At 44.1% G+C, this 18,881-nt stretch overlaps 1 protein-coding gene across 8 annotated transcripts in view; it reads left to right on the top strand.

The window, feature by feature from the left end:
• KIAA2012 (KIAA2012 ortholog) overlaps positions 1 to 18,881 on the top strand; it is a 126,737-nt gene that overhangs the window by 56,097 nt on the left and 51,759 nt on the right. For all 8 annotated transcript variants that reach the window (XR_015143836.1, XR_015143831.1, XM_086345832.1 and 5 more), the window contains 2 exons: positions 1,941 to 2,017; positions 18,132 to 18,269. Coding sequence is in view for 6 of the 8 variants with exons in the window: in XM_086345832.1 (XP_086201958.1) it covers positions 1,941 to 2,017; positions 18,132 to 18,269 (215 nt within the window). In the remaining 2 variants the exon portion in view is untranslated. The remainder of the gene's footprint in view (positions 1 to 1,940; positions 2,018 to 18,131; positions 18,270 to 18,881) is intronic.

Raw genomic sequence — 18,881 nt, 5'->3', positions numbered from 1 at the left:
CTATCTCCTTGCTAAAAGCCTGCCGCTAGATTAATGCTAGCATTTGAAAATCTACTTGGGCCCAATGGTGGGCAGCAGGGGAAGGATGTGTTTTTTGTTTCTCTCTTTAGTGGCAGAAATGGTCACCACAAAAAGACTCTGAGCTCCCAGTTTCAGGCAGGCCTGGAAGTTGTGTAGTGTGTGGTCTGTGAATGTACACACCAGCTCAGGAATAATGGGAAAAAACTGTGCCTGTATTCACACCCAGCTGCCTGCGATGGTTGATGGGTTAGTCAGTTTCTTCAGCTTGATAAGAGGGGCAGATCCTGCCACATGGTTCAGAGAGGAAGTGTTACCACCCCCATTGCTCTATCTCCCAGGAATGCAATTTGAGTTGTGTCTCCTCCTTGACAGCTTGGACCTCAGTAAATTACCAGGGTCTTGACCCAAGAGATGGAGAAGTCTTAAGCAATTTTTCAGTCTCCTATCTAAAAACGTGTTTACATTTCTTGAACTCTGGCTGACTGATTCATTCTCCTGGTGTTGCAAGAACTTTCCTTATGCATTAGAATTTATAAGTTTCTTTTCTAAGAGACTCATGGTTCCTTCCAAGCCACGGTCAAGTGAACCTCATTGCAACGCAATTTTGTTGGGCTGGATTTGTCCAGAGGATGGATCAGGGCCAAACAGCTGTGATGTGGCAAGATCAAGTGAGGCTAACAGGAGGAGGTGTGAAGTGGAGGGGAAAAGTAGGAGATACTAAGTCAGGAGGTCTGGGTTCAAGTTCTGGTCTCGCACTCTTTCAAGGTATGGCCTTGAGCCAATCACATGAAATCACTCTCTGGGCCTCAGTTTCCCTAGTTATCTCAAATAACAAATGTTTTCAATCTGTGCAGAAGCCATTTTCCAGCAAGATAGAACAGCTGAGAAACAACAGAAAAGGGAAAGGGAAAGTCAGCCCACAAAGAAAGAATAGAGGCTTCAGGTCAAAGAGGCAAAGATGCAGAATTGCATACGGCCAGACTCATCACAGAACTACTTAGGAGTAGCAAGTATGTAAAGAACTTTGTGTTGGACACTAGTCCAGTACAAGAGACTAAAATCCTTTTCAGAGGAGCCATGCACTTAGCTGAATCTGTTCCTCAAATAAACATTCCTTTACAGACATGAAATTTACTTTCTTAGGGGAAAAAAAGAAAAACAAAATAAATCCTATCCTCTAACAGCATGAAGTTTGAGTCTGGCAGTCTTGGACTCAAATCCTTACTCAAAACCTCACTAGTTGCACACCCTTGGGTGGATTACTTTATCTTTTGAGCCTCAGCTTCCACACCTATAGCGAGTATGACAGCACGACCATGGAGGGGAGTCGTGAAGGTTACACGCCAGCCCATGTGGTTGTCCGTATGTGCCTGCTTCTGGGTGAGCGGCAAGATTTCTGTTAGTCCCCTCCCACCAGCCCCGTTTTGACCTTTGCCTTTGTTTGCTTGTGTTTCCACCTCTCCTATTGCCCCTCCACATAATGAGGAAAAGGGAAGGCTCTGATCTCTCTATCTGGAAGGTTGCAGAAGCATTTTCCTACTTCAGTGAAGTCGGATCATACAAAATTTATATTCAACAGTATCAGCAGATTTTTTTCCATCAATATTTCCTTTTTAATTTCAGCTTTATCTGAATTTTAGTAGCACAAAGAATTTACTTTTGTTCTTTTAAAGAGCAACCAAAACAAGAAAACTAGAAATTTGAATATAAGGTCTATAACACTTTATTAAATGGAGCATTTAGACTGTGCCTATAGAGGTTACATGTGTTATTTGGTAAGTAAATATGAATGCCATAAGCATGTGTACATTTATAGTCTTACACATATGAACTAGGTATGTAGGTGTATTGTATACATAAAAATTCATGAGACCTATATCTGACAACCTTGACCCTTTTCTCTCTGATTTTCATCATAGTAAACACTGAATCCAGAACAGATCTTCATATGAATCTTAATGAGACTTCACCTTTGACTCAAAAGCCAGAGAATCAGGTACAGTATTGATTCTGCATGAGCAAGTGACTGGTAGTCGGGACTTTGAGGTTCTTGTCCCTGCTTGCTGTGTGACCCTGGGTGAGATTCTTCACCTCTCTGGGCCTCATTTGCTTCATCAATTAAATGAGACAAGCAGACTATAAAATCACAGAGGTTCCTTAACTCATAGACTTGGAATGTCTTAACTCAACTTGGACTGTTTTGTCTGGCTCTTCATAAGCGCGAATAAGCTGAAGAGGCCTTTCCCTGACTTCTGCAAAGTCAAAAGGGAACAGGGAAACACAGAAACGCATCCTCCATGGAGGCAGTGGGGACTAAGACTTTGCGCCAATGGGCCCGTTTTTTTCCTACTCTAATTCTCATTCCCAATGGGGAGAGAAAAAATAGCAACCAAGAAAAAAATGCAAGGAGACTGTGAAGAAAGGAGAAAAATGCTTTATCCGGGTGGATTAAGAATACTTATTAGTGGGACTTCCCTGGTGGTCCAGTGGCTAAGACTCTGAGCTCCCAGTGCAGGGGGCCCAGGTTCCATCCCTGGTCAGGGAGCTAGATCCCACATGCTACAGCTAAGACCCAGAGCAGCCAAATAAATAAATAAAATTAAAAAAAAATACTTATTAGTGATTCGAGGACATATGTTTACAAATATTTATAAATTGGTTCCTTAAAATTAAAGATTTGAAGCTGGCACTGCCTTGAGATTCACTCTAGAGAGATAACTCAGGGTATTTCCTAGAACTTTGCGGATCTCAGCAGACGCAGCACAGCCCCGGGCTCTCCCTGCGGGGGGCTGGGGCGGGTGCTGGTGGTTGAGAGATGAACCAACATGGCCTCTATTTCTCCCTTATCTCCAACTTCCTGGCTTTCTCCTCTTCCCTCACACTCATTAAAACACAGTAATAATAAAAGTAACTTTGTTTCCCTGCGTGTGCCTAGTTGGTTCTGAGGAAGGACCTGAACTCTCGCTGTTAGGACCCCAGGCCTGGGTCAGGCCTCCCCTGAGCTAAAACACAACTGAGTCGACCCTTCCTGCTACTAAGGAGCCACACAACCAACATTTGCATTTTTTTTAATATGCCTGTTTTGAAGATACCCTTTATATGGAATGTGAAAGGTTTTCTTCAAGAGCGACTGTGACTGAGGAAAATATGCTGTATTTCAATAATTCCACGACTCCAGAGGCCTTGCAAATACCTCATGTACTCCAAATTCACACAGCCCCATCATTATATTCCAGGAGACCTCATATCACCTGCAATAAGAATGGCTCAGCCACGTCAAATTAAATCCTAAACTGAATTATTAACCTTGCAGCCAGAAAAAGGAACACCAGACCCAGGGTCTTCAACTCTAATCCTGGGTTTCCTCTGTGAGGCTCTGGCAAACCCACTCACTCTGAGACTTGCCCACATCCTCGCTTTGTGAAAGGACGGGAGTTGTTCCCACCAGAACCTGTTGGTTTGTTCAAGTTGCAATAGTCTTGCTTCCTTGAGAAGTAGTACCAGAAAGGAAAGCCATCGAGGAAATGTCTAGGAAGTCTCACCAGCCTCCAAACCCAGAGAAAATGGGGGTAAGGTCTGAGAGGGGGAGGTGCCTTCCATGCCTTCCTCACCCCCTTACTTCTTGAGGCTAATGGCTCTTTATTAGATTAATCACTGACTTCAACTTTAACTACTTCCTCAACCTACTCCATGTAAATGGCTAATTTCATGTTTACTATAAAGCATCTGGAAAGGATTTAGAAACAAATTTCTGCCCAGCGAATTTCAGTTATGTACCTTGATGGGCCACTGACAAACGTAGTAGATTCCTTCCAGTGTCGCCTTCCCTCTCTGAAGCAGGCTAGGGTATCACACAAAATTGATCTTTATCAGCGCCAGCAGTTTCTGCTCTTCTTTCCTTTCCATGAATCCCCACTCCCACCCCCACTCCCCCCTCCACCCCGCCCCCTCCCACCACTGGGATCTGACCATATTAGGAGTTTAGTCACACAAGATACTTTGACTTTTATATCAGTGTGCTGAGAGGAATCTTTTGGCATCACCATGCTTTAAATGAGAAGTCACACACCTCGATTTGGAAAAGAATTTCTGACGGGCGGGTGAGAAAGCCAGACAGCGCTTTGCAGGACGTGCCTGGGTTCCTGGATTTACCCAGTTCTGGAGGCTGCCTCTGGTGCCCCCTAGTGGTTGGATTTTAAAACCTCCGCTGTGCGTTTCCGAAGAGGCGGTGGACGCTGTGGGGATAAGGAGTCACGAGAGCTCTTGCCTCTAGCACACAGGACGGCAGCTCTTCCGCACCTGGCCGAGAATCAGGGCCTAGGCGGTAAATCCATAAATAGAGAGGAGTAGCAACCGACGTCAACCACTTCCTAGGAATTGAAGGAGGTGGTTTAGTGGGGAAAGGGTGGGGAAGAAGCCTACAAGAGGAAATTCGGAGATGAGAAATGAAAAAAAGAAAAAGGAGACAAGCAGACATGTTTCAACTCCAAGCTCCCATTTCCTCTTTCAAATGAGCTGCTTCCCCACTGTGAACAGAATCAAGTATTTATGAAGGCATTTTTTGCATATTAATAGCTGCATGTGGAACATTTCCAGTTCTGAAGTCCTAAAGGTATGGTGCCCTTTTTTTAATGCAGGTCCTTCAAACTCCTCACAGAATTTGGTATTCTTCTTCATATATATTTTCCTTTCTGCCTTGTGGCTCCTCCTAAGGCATTTCATTTGATTAAGGGAAATTAGTTCCTGGGATACCATCAGAAACGAAGCACTGCTCTTACCTCAGTGGCTGACCTCAATCACTAGAGATTTTCCTCTTCCCCAGGGCCTCTCTATGTAAGAGGCCAAAGGTTGGGTGAGGTGAGCAGAATCTAAAAAGATTATTAAAAGTGTAAATTAAAATTCTATAAGGAAGGGTTAACATATCTATCTTGAGAGGGGAGAAAGTAAAACTTTCTTTAAAAAGTAAGAAAAATAATTATAATTGCAGTAACTACAGCAGTATTACTATCTATGCTTGGTAAAGATCACATTCAATTTTAAAAGAAAAACATTGGGCTTCTCTGGTGGTCTATTGGTTAAGAATCTGCCTGCCAATGCAGGGGACGCAGTTTCAATTCCTGGTCCCAGAAGATCCCACATGCCACAGAGCATATAAGTCTGTGAGCCCCAGCTATTGAAGCCTGAGTGCCCTAGAGCCTGCACTCCGCAACAAGAGAAGCTGCCACAATGAGAGAAGCCCGAGAACCGGAACTAGAGAGTAGGTCCGGAAAGTCTGTATGCAGCAACAAAGACCCAGAGCAGCCAAAAAAAATAAGTAAATCTTTTTTAAAAATAAGAAGAAAACAAAACCAATTAGAAAAATAAGCAAAAGACATAAATAATTCATATCAAAAATGATAGTAATAGAAAACATATGGAAACAATATTCATTTCTGAGTAGCAATTTAAATTCAAATTGAGGCAAACTGGAGGTACAATTTTATATCTGAGATATGTGCCTCCTCTCACCTTTTTTTAATAACACCCAGTACTCTTGAGTTTTTGGCAAAACTGGTACACTTAAACACTTCTGGCGGGTTGTAATTTGATTCAAACCACTTGTAAGGGGAAAATGGCAGTATAACTTGTATAACATGAAAAAATATTCATACCCATTGATTCAGTATTTCTGACTTTTGGGGATTTATCCTAAGGAAATAACTCAGCAGCGGGGAGGGGGGAAATCGAGTGAGGATGTCCTAGAGAAAAACTGGAAACAGTCAGAGAAACGATTCAATTAATTGTGAAGGGTTTAATTCCGGCATTAAAAAAAATGAGGCTTGTTCATCCTAGAAATGTGATTTAGTACAAAAGGTTTAACACAGGGTTTCTCAACTTCAGCACTTTGAGCCTGATAGTCCTTGTTGCAGGGAGCTTTCCTGGGCATCGCAGGATGCTGAGCAGCACCCCTGGCCTCCACCCACGAGGTGCCCGTAGCGCAACCCACTCTTCGGTGACAGCGTCTCCAGTCTTTGCCAAACGGCCCCATGGAAGGTGAAAATTACACACACCCCAGCCCCAACTCCACGTTGAGAACTACCAATTTCATTTTAAAAGTGGAAATCAAAGTGATGTCAACTATGACTGCAACTATATTAAAAAAATTACTTTAAAGACTTGCAAATAATACATGCAAAAGAGCACAGGCATACTTGTTTGAAATTATGAATATGTTGGGTTGAGTTTTTTTATTTTTATTTTATCTTCCTGGTTTTTTATTGTTTTTCTTTCTTTTCTATTTTTTCAAAATTCTCGCTGTAAGGAGGAAAAGTGGGACTATGAGCAGAGCTGGTTTTATTCAAACCTAGCTTAAAATGATCAGGAGTCACAGTAAACAGCAAATATACAGCAAGTGAAACAAGGGTCAACACTGTAGTGCCATTATTAATTACTGTTAGTTGAAGTTCTTTAACATTAATTAGGTTTTCATTAGATTATTAGATAGGACCATCAAAATTCTCCTCTTAAGGATCTCAAGCCCTTGTCGGCATTTTATCCCTCTGATCCTAGACTTTGGGGAGGCAACGAATTCACCTATTTTTCTGAAAAGTCTGGATCTCAAAGTATCAAACTCTAATCATCCAGATCCATCTTTTTAAGCTGGAGTCTAGACAGGCCCTGAGCCCACTGATTTATGGAGTTGTCAGGACAGAAAGGTTGTCAGTTAAAAGAGTATCAGAGTACAAACTCAAACTTTATTAGATTCTCCAAGAATCACTGTGTCTCTGTTTAAAATAAAGAAACCATCTCACCAGTTTTGACATTGTCTTTTCTCTCCCTTTGTTAGGGAGAGCAAACATCCTTTCTCACTTGCTTTAGCTTGGGTTTTGTTGTGTTGCTTTGTGGGGATTAGAACTTCGGTAGTATCCTAAAAATGCTGTTAAACAAGAATTATGTCTCTTTTTCCCATTTCACAAAGCCACTTCTATTTCAACCTATACTGTCTTCTTGAGTTCAGATTTCATGAATGTATGACAGTATAAATTCATATTTGATCTTGTATGTCCTAAATTTACCTCTTTCAGATTTCAAAGAGCAGCCTGTAATTCTAGCGCACTAAGGATTTAGGTTGAATAAACCTATGTTTACCCCATCTGCTTCCTTGGTGGTTTCACAGATGGTGTTCATATCCCCTTTCAGCCTTCCTCTTTCAGGAGAAAAAAAGAACACCTGTAGACACACTAAGTTTTTGTGCAAGGGTACATAGATAACCTTTTGTTTCAGTGTCCTTCTGAACCATAGCCTGCCTTTTGTTGAACTTTTTAGCTGTCATCTTAGAGAACAAGCTACTACTCTTTAAAGACAGACTTTTTTTTTTTTTTATTCTGCTCTACTCACCCTCACATCTCACATGTTTAGGACAGTTCTTGGCATATGCTACCTCCTCAAAAAAAGAAAAATTGACAAATAAATCTCTTACTGACATTAAGGTCCATGTCCTAGATGGGAAAAGCCTCTAAATAGGATTCAGAGATTGCAGGTTTTTTAATACTTATTGCTGTATTTCATTTGGCTTTGGCTGTACCAGGTCTTAGTTGCAGCATTCAGGATCTTCCGTCTTTCATTGTGGCATGCAGGATCTTTAGTTACAGCATGCAAATTCTTTTAGTTCCCCAACCAGGGATCAAACCCAGGCCCCTACCATTGGAGGCACTGAGTCTTAGCCGCTGGACCACCAGGGAAGTCCCAGGTTGCACTTGTTTTATTTCCAAGGAAATGATATGGAAGTTCAGCTCCCATTTCTCTAATAACTCACACCATCTCAGAATACTTGCTGCCGTTGGTTGCCATGATTTGGCATTTCATGCTCTGAAAACTTTTGTTCTTGTGCACATTGGAGATGTCACTAGACATACTTCTTAGAGTCTTTTTGAGGCTGAGGAGTGAGATTGGACCTAGCAGGAATGCCTGGGAGAATTAACCATCTGCATCTCCCCATCCAGAAAAGCACACTTTACTGCTCACCTTCTGCTTCTCATTTGTGATAGCATGGCACAGCATTTCCGGAGCTCCGTGCTCTTCCTCCCCACCCCAGCCAGCCCCTCTCTTTTCCTTCCTGCTTTCTTTCTCCCTGGTTTTGTAAATGGCTTTGGTTAGGAAACTTGATTCAAAGGGTTTTGTGTTTTTTGTTTTTTAAAATCTAAGCAAACTTCATCTTCTAGTTCAGTCTTACCCACAGGATTACTTTGTCAGCCCAAAAACTCTGTTGACAATGTAAGGATAATTTACTGAGAGGGATTTATTTTTAATTACCAAACTGAGGCTTTTGTTTGTTGAATTTTCACTGCAGCTATTATTTATTCCAATAATTCTGTATTTATTGATATGTTGGCTACTAGTGTGACAGACACAATATGTGTCTGATTTTCTTTTTTATTTTTATTATGGAAAATTTCAAATGCAGACAAAAGTAGAGAGAACAGTGTAACAAACCTCCATGTACCTATCATGCCTGCATGCATTCGTGCTTAGTCATATCCAACTCCTTGCAACCCCATGGACTGTAGCCCACCCAGCTCCACTGTGCATGGAGTTTTCCAGGCAAGAATACTAGAGTGGGTTGCCATTTCCTACTCCAATGTACCTGTCATAGCCTTCAACAATTATCTCTCCGTTATCAAGAGGGACTTTTTAAATGGTCATAGCAGCCAGCGTTTTTAAGGTTTACTATATGCAGAGTTTAGGATTATCTCCCTTAATCCTTACAACAGCCCTATGAGATAAGTGCAGTTATTGTCCCCATTTTACAGATGAGGAAACAGATGTCATGACAGACACGGCCCCATTTAACACGCAACCTGCAGTTGCCAAAAGGCCTTCTGGTTTGGGAATCCCTCAAAGCTGCTTTTGATGCTTGGACAGCAAGGAGATCCAACCAGTCAATCCTAAAGGAAATCAACCCTGAATACTCATTGGAGGGACTGATGCTGAAGCTGAAGCTCCAATACTCTGGCCACCTGATTCGAAGAGCTGACTCATTGGAAAAGACCCTGATGCTGGGAAAGATTGAAGGCAGGAAGAGAAGGATGAGATGGTTGGATGGCATCATCGACTCAATGGACATGAGTGTGAGCAAACTCTGGGAGATGGGGAAGGACAGGGAAGCCTGGAGTGCTGCAGTCTATGGAGTCACAAAGAGTTGGACACAACTTATTGACTCAACAACAACAAAGCTGATTTTAGATCCCAGCTTCTTCTGTACTGACTGTGACTTCAGGGGGGTTACTTAACCTCTCTGAGGCTCAATTTCCTCATCTATAAAGGAAAATGACAGATCTTCCTGATGGCCGGGTGGTTAAGACTTTGTGCTTCCAATGCAGGGGGCCCAGGTTTGCTCCCTGATTCCATATTCTGCACAGCGTGGAAAAAAAAAAAATTAAAGGACAGTGGTAGTTCCCTCATGGGGTCGTGACAAGGATTAGATGAAACAACATATGGAAAAGGATTAGCACAATGTTGTCACTAGGCAATCCTGATAAATTACAATAGTAATTATTACTCTAAGCCCTTGTTCTCTGCTTGAAAACTGCTATAAAGCTGAATTTGGAGCTTGTAAGCAATCTAAGTGTTCATATGTGGAAAAGGAGAAGTTTGAATGGCAGGAATAACCTAAAGGACTATGAGTCAATCCAACTATGGCTTACCCACTCCACCCACCTTCAGCCCCCAAGGCCCTACAAGTATCCTCCATACCGTCTGGAATTTTTTGTTTCATTCCTTTATGTAATCCTACCTGTTGCACTTCCCTTTGGGTTTCTCCTATCCCATTGTGGATTGCTATTTATTTGTTCTCCCCCCTGCACCTAAGGGTGGAGAAGGAAATGGCAACCCACTCCAGTATTCTTGCCTGGAGAATCCCAGGGACAGGGAAGCCTGGCGGGCTGCCATCTATGGGGTCGCACAGAGTCGGACACGACTGAAGCGACTTAGCACCTGCACCTAAGGGAGCACAGCAGAATGCTAGGGGAAAGGGGAAGCAGAGATTTTGTAGGGGGGTGAGGGATCCTGTATCCAGCAGTGCCCCAGCTCCCCCAGAAGGTGGCTGCCCAGAAACATTGAGAGGTCAGAGGTCAGGAGGGCAGTGGAGGGGAAGGGGGCAGGAAAGAAAAGGAAGGATGTCTTTCTCTTCTCCCAGCCCCGTGCTGTACCAGCATTACTAGATTAGTTCAGCTCCTCAGCCTAGCTAAATTATGGGTTAAATAAGTTTTTAATGGATCCACGTGGAAATCAAATCACCACAGGTAACATTTCTTTTTTAGTGAAAATTTCATTTTTTACAATGAAATCAGTTTGCCAGTTGAGATCCCCTGTCTCCCAGCTGCTAGGTTGGAAAAGACACACCACAGTCAACATAACACAGAAGGCACACAGTCGGGGTTAAAGTTTGGGGTTAGAAGGAGCTCGGGACTTCTTCAGATTGCCTGCCCCACAACCCTCCACCTCCCATCTCCCCATCTAAGTCTAAAATAGAATATGTCATGTCTCAAATACAGGCAGAGTTCCAGCCTGAATATGGCCAGACACGCCCTCACAGAAAAAGCTAGTTTCCATCTCCCTTGGAGCAGAAGAGATCACTATTTTGGCTTAAATTTTTTCTCCTCCAACCCCTGCTAAGCCAGATAAACAATGATTCTGTTGTGTCAACAAAGCACTTAATTAAACTGAGGACAATATCAATTAGAACTCCTGGATAAGATTTTCTTCCAGATAGTCGAAGTTTGGAATTCAAGTGTCCTGTGTTTGATTATTCCAAAGCTCCTTGAGAACTGAGGTACGGAATCTGAGGCACAGAAAGCTTAACGAGTTGACAACAAAAGTCACCACCAGTCTCTCCCAGAAACTAAATCTAGACATCACTGTGTTTCTCTTCCTGGTCTAATGTTTACTGGCTATCAGGCTAATTTGTAAATGCTTGTGTGCTCGGTTGTGTCCAGCTCCTCGAGACCCCATGGAGCCTGCCAGGCTCCTCTGTCCGTGGAATTTTCCAGGCAAAAATACTGGAGCAGGTTGCCATTTCCTACTCCAGGGGATCTTCCCAACCCAGGGATCGAACCGGAGTCTCTTGTATTTCCTGCATGGGCAGGTGAATTTTTTTTTTTTTTTTTTTTTTACCACTGTACCACCTGGGAAGCCCTTAAATGCTTAGGAAGATGTAAAATCTCCTTCCACAGAAGTGAGGATAAAGTGAATGAAGACAGGCAGGGAACAAGAAAGCTCTTCTCTGGCCTCCAACAAAACTGTACCTCCACCACACCTCCTTGTGGAGAACTTCTAAAACACTGTCCACTTGGCCTGTTTCCCCAGCACAAATTGCCTTGAGGATGTAAAAAGAGGGCCAGGATGTCAAGTGGCCCAGATGGGCAGGATGACCACAGGTCACAGGCACATGGACCACTGAGCAGACTTGTGGTGGGTGGAACCACGCTGTCATTTGGGGTCCCATGTGCTCCTCAGAAAGAGGCTGTGCAGGCAGACAGGGTTGTTTAGGGGCTTTGGGGGCAGGGGTCTGGCCACACACCGTGTGGGATCTTTGTTCCCCAACCAGGAATCGAACCCTCACCCCCTGCAGTGGAAATGCAGAGTCTTAACCATCGGACCACCACCAGGGACGTCTCGCAGGCCGGGTTGTTGAATTGAGATCCTGGTGTTTCCTCTGGCCTCCTGAAGACCGAAGGTCTCCCCATCTTCCAGGCCAGGGAAACCTAGACAGACAAGGTCTCAGAGTGGGACTTGGGAAGGCCAAGTGCTGGCCTTACACGGCTGGTTCCCTCCGCGTCACCCTGAGTTGACAGTGTATACAGGGCTCAGATCCCTCCCCAGGCAGTCCAGCCATGGGGAGCCCCGCTCAGCCCCACCTGTGTCCCCATTCCTACCGCCTGCTTTTATAATAGCTCCACAGGCTGCTAAGGGCAAGAAAGAGCCTGAGAAGGCCAAGTGCAGGGGAACTCGCCAGGCCCTTCAGCTCATAACTCCAGGCAGGAGTGACCTTTTCCAGGATTTGGTCCCCATCCCCAGTGACTTACTCATCCCCACTGGGATTCAGAGCCACCTCCCACCCCCACCTTCCAGGGAAGCGGAGGGACAGACTCTCGGCCAAGGAGGGGGCCTGGTGGTCCAAAGGAGCCTCTGACTCTTTTCCTTTTGTTTGCTCACAGGAGGGGACAAACGCCCAGTGTGCAGAGAGGTTTGATGTGACAACTTGATAGACCACATAAGGGTTTCAGCAAAGGCCTCCCGACCCCGCTCTCCATGCACTAAGATAATGCTGGGGTGTGTAGCATATTTCAGATCTTGCCTACAAAGGCCCTCCTTCCTTCTGTTTTCCTTCTCCAGCCCAGCTGGCCCACAGGTTCCCAGAGACTCTTGGCAGCTTGCTCTCAGGCAGAACTGAAGTTGTGAACTGCGTGGGAGGCGGTGAGACAGCCAGAGTGTTGCAGCCTCCTTAATGTGGGACAATAGCTCCTCTTGGAGCCACGAAGCTGTAGCTACAGAGATGGGGGACCCCAGTTAGAAAGGAGTGGGAGAAGTGAAGAGACACCCGCAACAGATCTGAATCTGTGTGGCTCTGTGGGACCTATGGGGGGCGGGACAGTCTAGCTGGTTGTGTTAGAATCTCCTTCCCTTCTTAACATAAGACGTTCCGGTGGCTGCAGCCCATGGTCGTGAGCCTTCGAAAAACAACTTGAAAGGAGGAAGGAGAATTATCCAAGAGAGGGTTTCACCTTGAGTTTGTAGCTCAGATATTATAATCCCAGAGTAAGAAAGGAAATGATATTTATTTTATTTGATGGACGTCCTTTGTTGGTTTTCCTACTTTATATGTGTGTGCAAATTGATATTTGTACACAGCCAATAGCTGTCTTTTGTTCTGGCTTTCAGGTGACTCCCATTATGTTTACAGCGTGATAATAATCCTGGATTTTCCATGGCTCAGTCTGTCAGAGCATAAGATTAGCTCTTGAATTCATTAACAGTCATCTCCTTTTAAATGTCAGATAAATTCTTAAATGCCAAGCACTTAACACAATGGCTTCTGTGCAATTCAAATCAGCTTTACCAAATTAGCTCATTAATCTTTATTATTTCATTTCCTGAAGAGAAAGGCTCCCTGGGGTTTTTAGCAGAACATAATAATATTAAAGTATGTACAGCACAATACAGGTGAAGGAATGGGTTTTGATTTTCTGCTAAACATTTCACCCTTGCCTCAGTTTTATAATCATTCTCACTGAAGCAGACACATTAAAAAAAAAAGCTTCGGGCATCTCTGCTTTCTTCTACTTGCCCTGTTTTCCTTCTCTCAATTTGTGTTTTCTCCTCCCCTCTACTCCCTGAGACCTTGACACCCTGTGACTATTTATTCTGCGATCTTTAAGAGCCTAGCGTGTGACTCTACCACCCAGAAAACAGAGGGGTGCCTCACAAGGTCCGGATGGAGTCAGAAGGCTGGGGCTGAACAGGCCTGGATATCAGGAACTCTCCTTTCCAAAGAATCCCTCCAAATAATCAGATACAGGCTATGCTGACTGCCAAAGATAGATCCTTCCAGGACTGGCTTCCTGTCACCCAGCTCTCTGCTCAAATGTCACTTCCCCAGAGAGGTCATCCCTGATCACCCAGAGGAAAACCCCAGTCCTCCCCCACCAACCTCCATCCTATCACCATTTCATTGTCTTCATAGATTTATCACCATCTGAAATCACTCTGCTCGTTTATGTGTTTTTCTGGCACACACGGTATCACTCAATAAATAACAGTTAAATGAATAAAGCTTTCAAACTGTGGTACTAGAGAAGACTCTCTAGAGTCCCTAGACTCTCTAGACTCTCTAGAGACAGCAAGAAGATCAAACCAATCAATCCTAAAGGAAATCAACCCTGAATATTTATTGGAAGGACTGATGCTGAAGCTGAAGTTCCAATACTTTGGCCATCTGATGCAAAGAGCCAACCCATTGGAAAAGCCCCTGACGCTGGGAAAGATTGAGGGCAGGAGGAGAAGGTGGCAACAGAGGATGAAATGGTTGGATGGCATCACTGACTCAATCGACATGAGTTTGAGCAAGCTCCGGGAGATGGTGAAGGACAGGGAAGCAAAGGGGCTGCAGTCCACGGGGTCACAAAGCACCAGACTTTATTTAGCAACTGAAAAACAGCAAATGAATAAGTGAAATGAAAAACCACCCCAATGCATAGCTTTCCTTTTCCTCTTATCACTACTTTCCAGAATCCTATTTATGTATTTAATCTTCTTTCCTCTCACCTCCCAAACCCCCTTGCTTTATAATGTATTTGTTAGAATACTTGAACGTAATAAGCGAAAACAGTGCTGTGTGGACTTCCCTGGTGGCACAGTGGATAAGAATCATCTTCCAGTGTAAAGAACACAGGTTTGAGCTCTGGTCCAGGAAGATTCCACGTGCCGTGAAGCAACTAAGCCCGTGTGCAGCCCACGCACCTAGAGCCTATGGTCCACGACAAGAGAAGCCCTTACACCCCAACTAGAGAGGAGCCCCCGCTCTCCAAAACTAGAGAAAGCCTGCGTGCAGCAGCTAAGGCCCAGTGCAGCCAAAAAATAAATAAATGTTAAAAAACAGTACTGCACATTCCAGTGACTGTAGAGTCTCACTGGAAACATTCCATCAAGCTAGAATTGATGGCCCCTGAACCTTAGGGAGATGAGCCATACAGTCAAGAAGCTTGTTTTATCAAATGATTTATAAGCTAAGTGATTCGGAGAGACTTCTCAAAGTCTCTCAACTCCCTACTCTTTAATCTGAGCACCACATAAGGAGTTAAAATAATTCTAGCCATTGGATTGAGTCTTGGCTGTGTCTTTTGTCCTCCAACTTAACACAAAATCTTCTCTTGACGATCATGAAGAAACTTCCCTCAAAATCAGTGTTGTCTGATTTCTATTATTCCACCCAGTGACTCATGTATGGTTTTGGAAGCTAGAAAGCTTCAAATGCTTTGTTTGATTCTTGTTTGGACCACATGCTTTCATTTGATTTAGAAACAGGGAGGGGAGGTCTCACTTGGAGAAGCTAATCAGATATATAACTGAAATGACAAAAAAAAAATGCGTATGTATTTGTCCAGAAAAATCTTTATCTCTAGCCCCATTTCAAAACAAAGGAAAAGGGTGTGGATGTTCATCAGAATGATGGCTGCTTATGGGGATTCACTGTTAATTCATCATTAACACTTAAAAGTAATACAAATGTGATGGAAGGGAGAGCTATGCCCAGAGACAGCCATCCAAGAGTTAGTCTCCTAGAAAATATGGAAATGATCAAATCCACACCCAGGGTGATCTCATAGCACACTAATGTATGTGACCCCAGGAAATCAGCCCTGAAAAATAACACGTCACTTTCCTCTGGGAATGAGGGAACCCAGTCCTACGCAGAGGACAGTCCTCGAGGTCAGCACGTGCTCCCTGGATGTCTCTCTTGCCCTCCCCAACCAAGTTGGGCCATAACATGTAGCTTGCGCACAATGTTATCATTACTCTTTTTTTTCCCATGCTTTTTTATGGTGGTTAAAGTTATATAATATAAAATATACTTATTTTAACCATATTTAACTGTACAGTTCAATGGCATTAAGAACTTTCACATTGTTGTGGAGGTCTCACCATCATCCATCTCCCAAATTTTTCACCTCTCCTAAACTGAAACTCTGACCCATTAAACACTAACTCCCTATCCCCAACCCCACGCCCCTACTCCCCAGCCCCTGGCATCTACCGATGTAGTTTCTGACTCAATGAATGTGTCTATTCTAGGTACCTTGTATGAGTGGAATCAAACTGTATTTGTTTGCACCTAATGTATATTGGAATGCATTTTAAGGTTAATTTATGTCCTACAGATTGTACCTTCTTTTTCTCCCCGTGTGGTAGGTTCTCATTAGTTACCTATTTTGTACATGAAGTGAAGTGAAAGTCGCTCAGTTGTGTCCGACTCTTTGTGACCTCATGTACATAGTCTATGGAATTCTCCAGGCCAGAATACTGGAGTGGGTAGCCTTTCCCTTCTCCAGGGGATCTTCCCAACCCAGGGATCAAACCCAGGTCTCCCACATTGCAGGCGGATTCTTTACCAGCTAAGCCACCAGGGAAGCCCTATGTATGTATTTTATGTATAGTGTATATATGTGTAAGCTGCTGCTGCTGCTGCTGCTAAGTCACTTCAGTTGTGTCCGACTCTGTGGGACCCCATAGACGGCAGCCCACCAGGCTCCCCCATCCCTGGAATTCTCCAGGCAAGAACACTGGAGTGGGTTGCCATTTCCTTCTCCATATATGTGTATATATATATATAAATCTTAATATCCCAATTTATCTCACCACCCCCTCTCCTCCCTTGGTGTCTATACGGTTGTTCTCTATGTCTGTGTCTCTATTTCTGCTTTGCAAAAATGTTCTTCTGTACTATTTTTCTAGATGCCACATATACGTGCTAATATACGATATTTGTTTTGTTTGGCCAGTATGTAGCAAGTGTGTATTCATTTCCTGACCCTGTGCAGGGCACGGCAGGTACCTGGGAACAGGACAGCCATGGTTTCCAGCCCTCGTGGAGCTTATAGTCAGTCTGGTGGGGAGGAAAAGGTGGCTGCACATGCATGAGCGTCTCTCTGGGCACGGTGGGAAGAGCTGTGTTCTTTGAGATGTCACGGGAGGCACAGATGAGCCAGACCACAGATGAGGAGGAATTAAAAGGGAGGGGTGTGTTCCCCAGAGATGGGGAGCATGTGGGCAGCCTTGCTCCCGGAACTGAAAGGTTGGAGCTGACGGCAGCCCTCTGAACTTGCTCTTCCCACGGTGAGGTCAATGGTTCCTACAGAGAGCCCCACCAAAATTCCCCTCGCCTCCTTCAGAGTTTGCTCAAACACTGCTTTCTTGTAGGGGTTGTGGGGGTGGGGGGGGGCGGTCCTTGACTACTTAAAATTGCAACCTCCATCACCTTCCCCAGCTGCTCCTCACTCCCCTCTCTGCTTTATTTTTCTCCATATCACGAGTAACCTTCAGATGTAACTGATGTTCCACCTATTTGCGTGTTACCTCATCCCTCTCAGTGGAATGTATGTGCAGTTTTCCTGAGAGTGAAGCCTCTGTCTGCTTCTTGCACTGCCGCATGCTTTCTCCTGGGCATAGAACAAGCACACAATAAGTATTTGTTGAATGACTGAATGAGACAGGAAAGATAGTCCAAGGCCAGGCAAGAAGAGTCATGTAAACCTTCTAAGCGGGTTGGCCTTCATCCTGAAGGGAAGGCCTTTGAAGGTCTTAAGCAGAAGAATGATGTGGTCCAGTTTGCATCCGGAAAAAGCACCTGGGTTGCAGTACGGAGCGTGGGCTGGCAAGCAAGTTCAGGATATGCTTTGTCATGCTCTGTGGGGTGACAACATTTGCATGTTGTGGCCATAGGAGATCAGAAAAGCCCCCGGACACCTCCACCAGCCCATTCTTCCTTCCCTCTCTGCTAGATTTGTTCAAATCACTCTTTCTAACACATCAAATACATTTTAAATTTGGAGATAAACTGAAGTCTTGATATAACTGTGTTTGCTGCAAGGCAGATTTAATAACTGTTCATGAAAGCTGTAGAAGTAGCAAAAAGATCTCATCAAAAAAAGGAGTTCAGAAAAAAAAAAAGTTCGGGGCAGTCCATGATTTCGGCTCTGTATTTACCTGCTGTGTGACTTTGGGCAAGTTACTTAACCTCCAAGAGCCTCCAGTTCCTCATCTGCAAAATGGGGCTAGCAATATATGCCTCACAGAGCCGTTAGGAGGATTATATAAAGTGACTCCTACCCAGCAATACAGTAAGGTGCCTTTTCCCACTTTCCCATCATGCTGACTCCAGGTGTGAATTCATAACCAGACTCAAGTTATCCTCCACACATATGAGTCCCCTGTCTCTTCCATGGTAAAAATAGGTGTTACTATTAGTGTTCCAACGATGAAGAATTGCTTTCTATAAATATTTGGGGATTCAGACTAGCTCTTGTCGCACTGTATATCATTCCTATGAATGCTGGGCTTTCTGCTTCTCTTCACAGGGATCCCAGCAGTCCTTGGAGGCAGCAGCTCAGAAGACAGGAGAGCCTCAAAGTTGTATAAATAAAGGGCTGATATGTTCAAACAGAAAAGAATTTTACACGCGCAAGCTGCACCTCGACATGACGCCGTTCCTGAAGGTGATCTCACACTGAGAAGACGAGGGGTTTTATAGACACATACACAGGGATTCCAGTTAATACACTTCTGCATGGTACAAAAAAACAGCTTCAGAAGTCCCTCAGAGTTCCTGCTTTATCAGAAGGGACAGAAAATAGGCAGCTTGTAGCAGAGGAAGATAGAACAAATTAGGACAGTAATCACAGGCAGCCATCGGGGACAAATCAGTTGGGTGTCTGGTTTGGTTGGTGGAGGACAGGGAAGAGAGAGGAGAAAGGATAACCTTGAACCACTCATAAAACAGGTAAATATAACTCATTTTATCTTGACAGTTGTTACAATAATTGTTACTGTTTTACCATTGTAAATGGGCAGAGCTGATAATCCTACTATAGAGAAGGCTAACTCTTGAGTTAACTATTTAGAAGGCAACTACCAATCCTCTTCTGGATGTCTGACCCTGTTTTCACTAGGAGTTCATTACTTTCCCAAGCTCAGCTTCAATTCAGCTAAGGGTACTGAGAGTTCCTGTGGTGGGGATGGCACTTGTCCATCTTTGCAATATGCCCTCCTGCCCTGGCATCTAACAGCAACTGGCTCATGGAAGAGGCTTCCTAAATGCTCCATAAGTG

This window comes from Bos grunniens, chromosome 2 (genome assembly GCF_055505025.1).
Source record: "Bos grunniens cultivar Pamir isolate PY7600 chromosome 2, Bosgru_T2T1.0, whole genome shotgun sequence".
NCBI classification, from domain to species: domain Eukaryota; kingdom Metazoa; phylum Chordata; class Mammalia; order Artiodactyla; family Bovidae; genus Bos; species Bos grunniens.
Note: the sequence above shows the minus strand (reverse complement) of the source record. Positions and strands in the feature narration are given on the sequence as shown.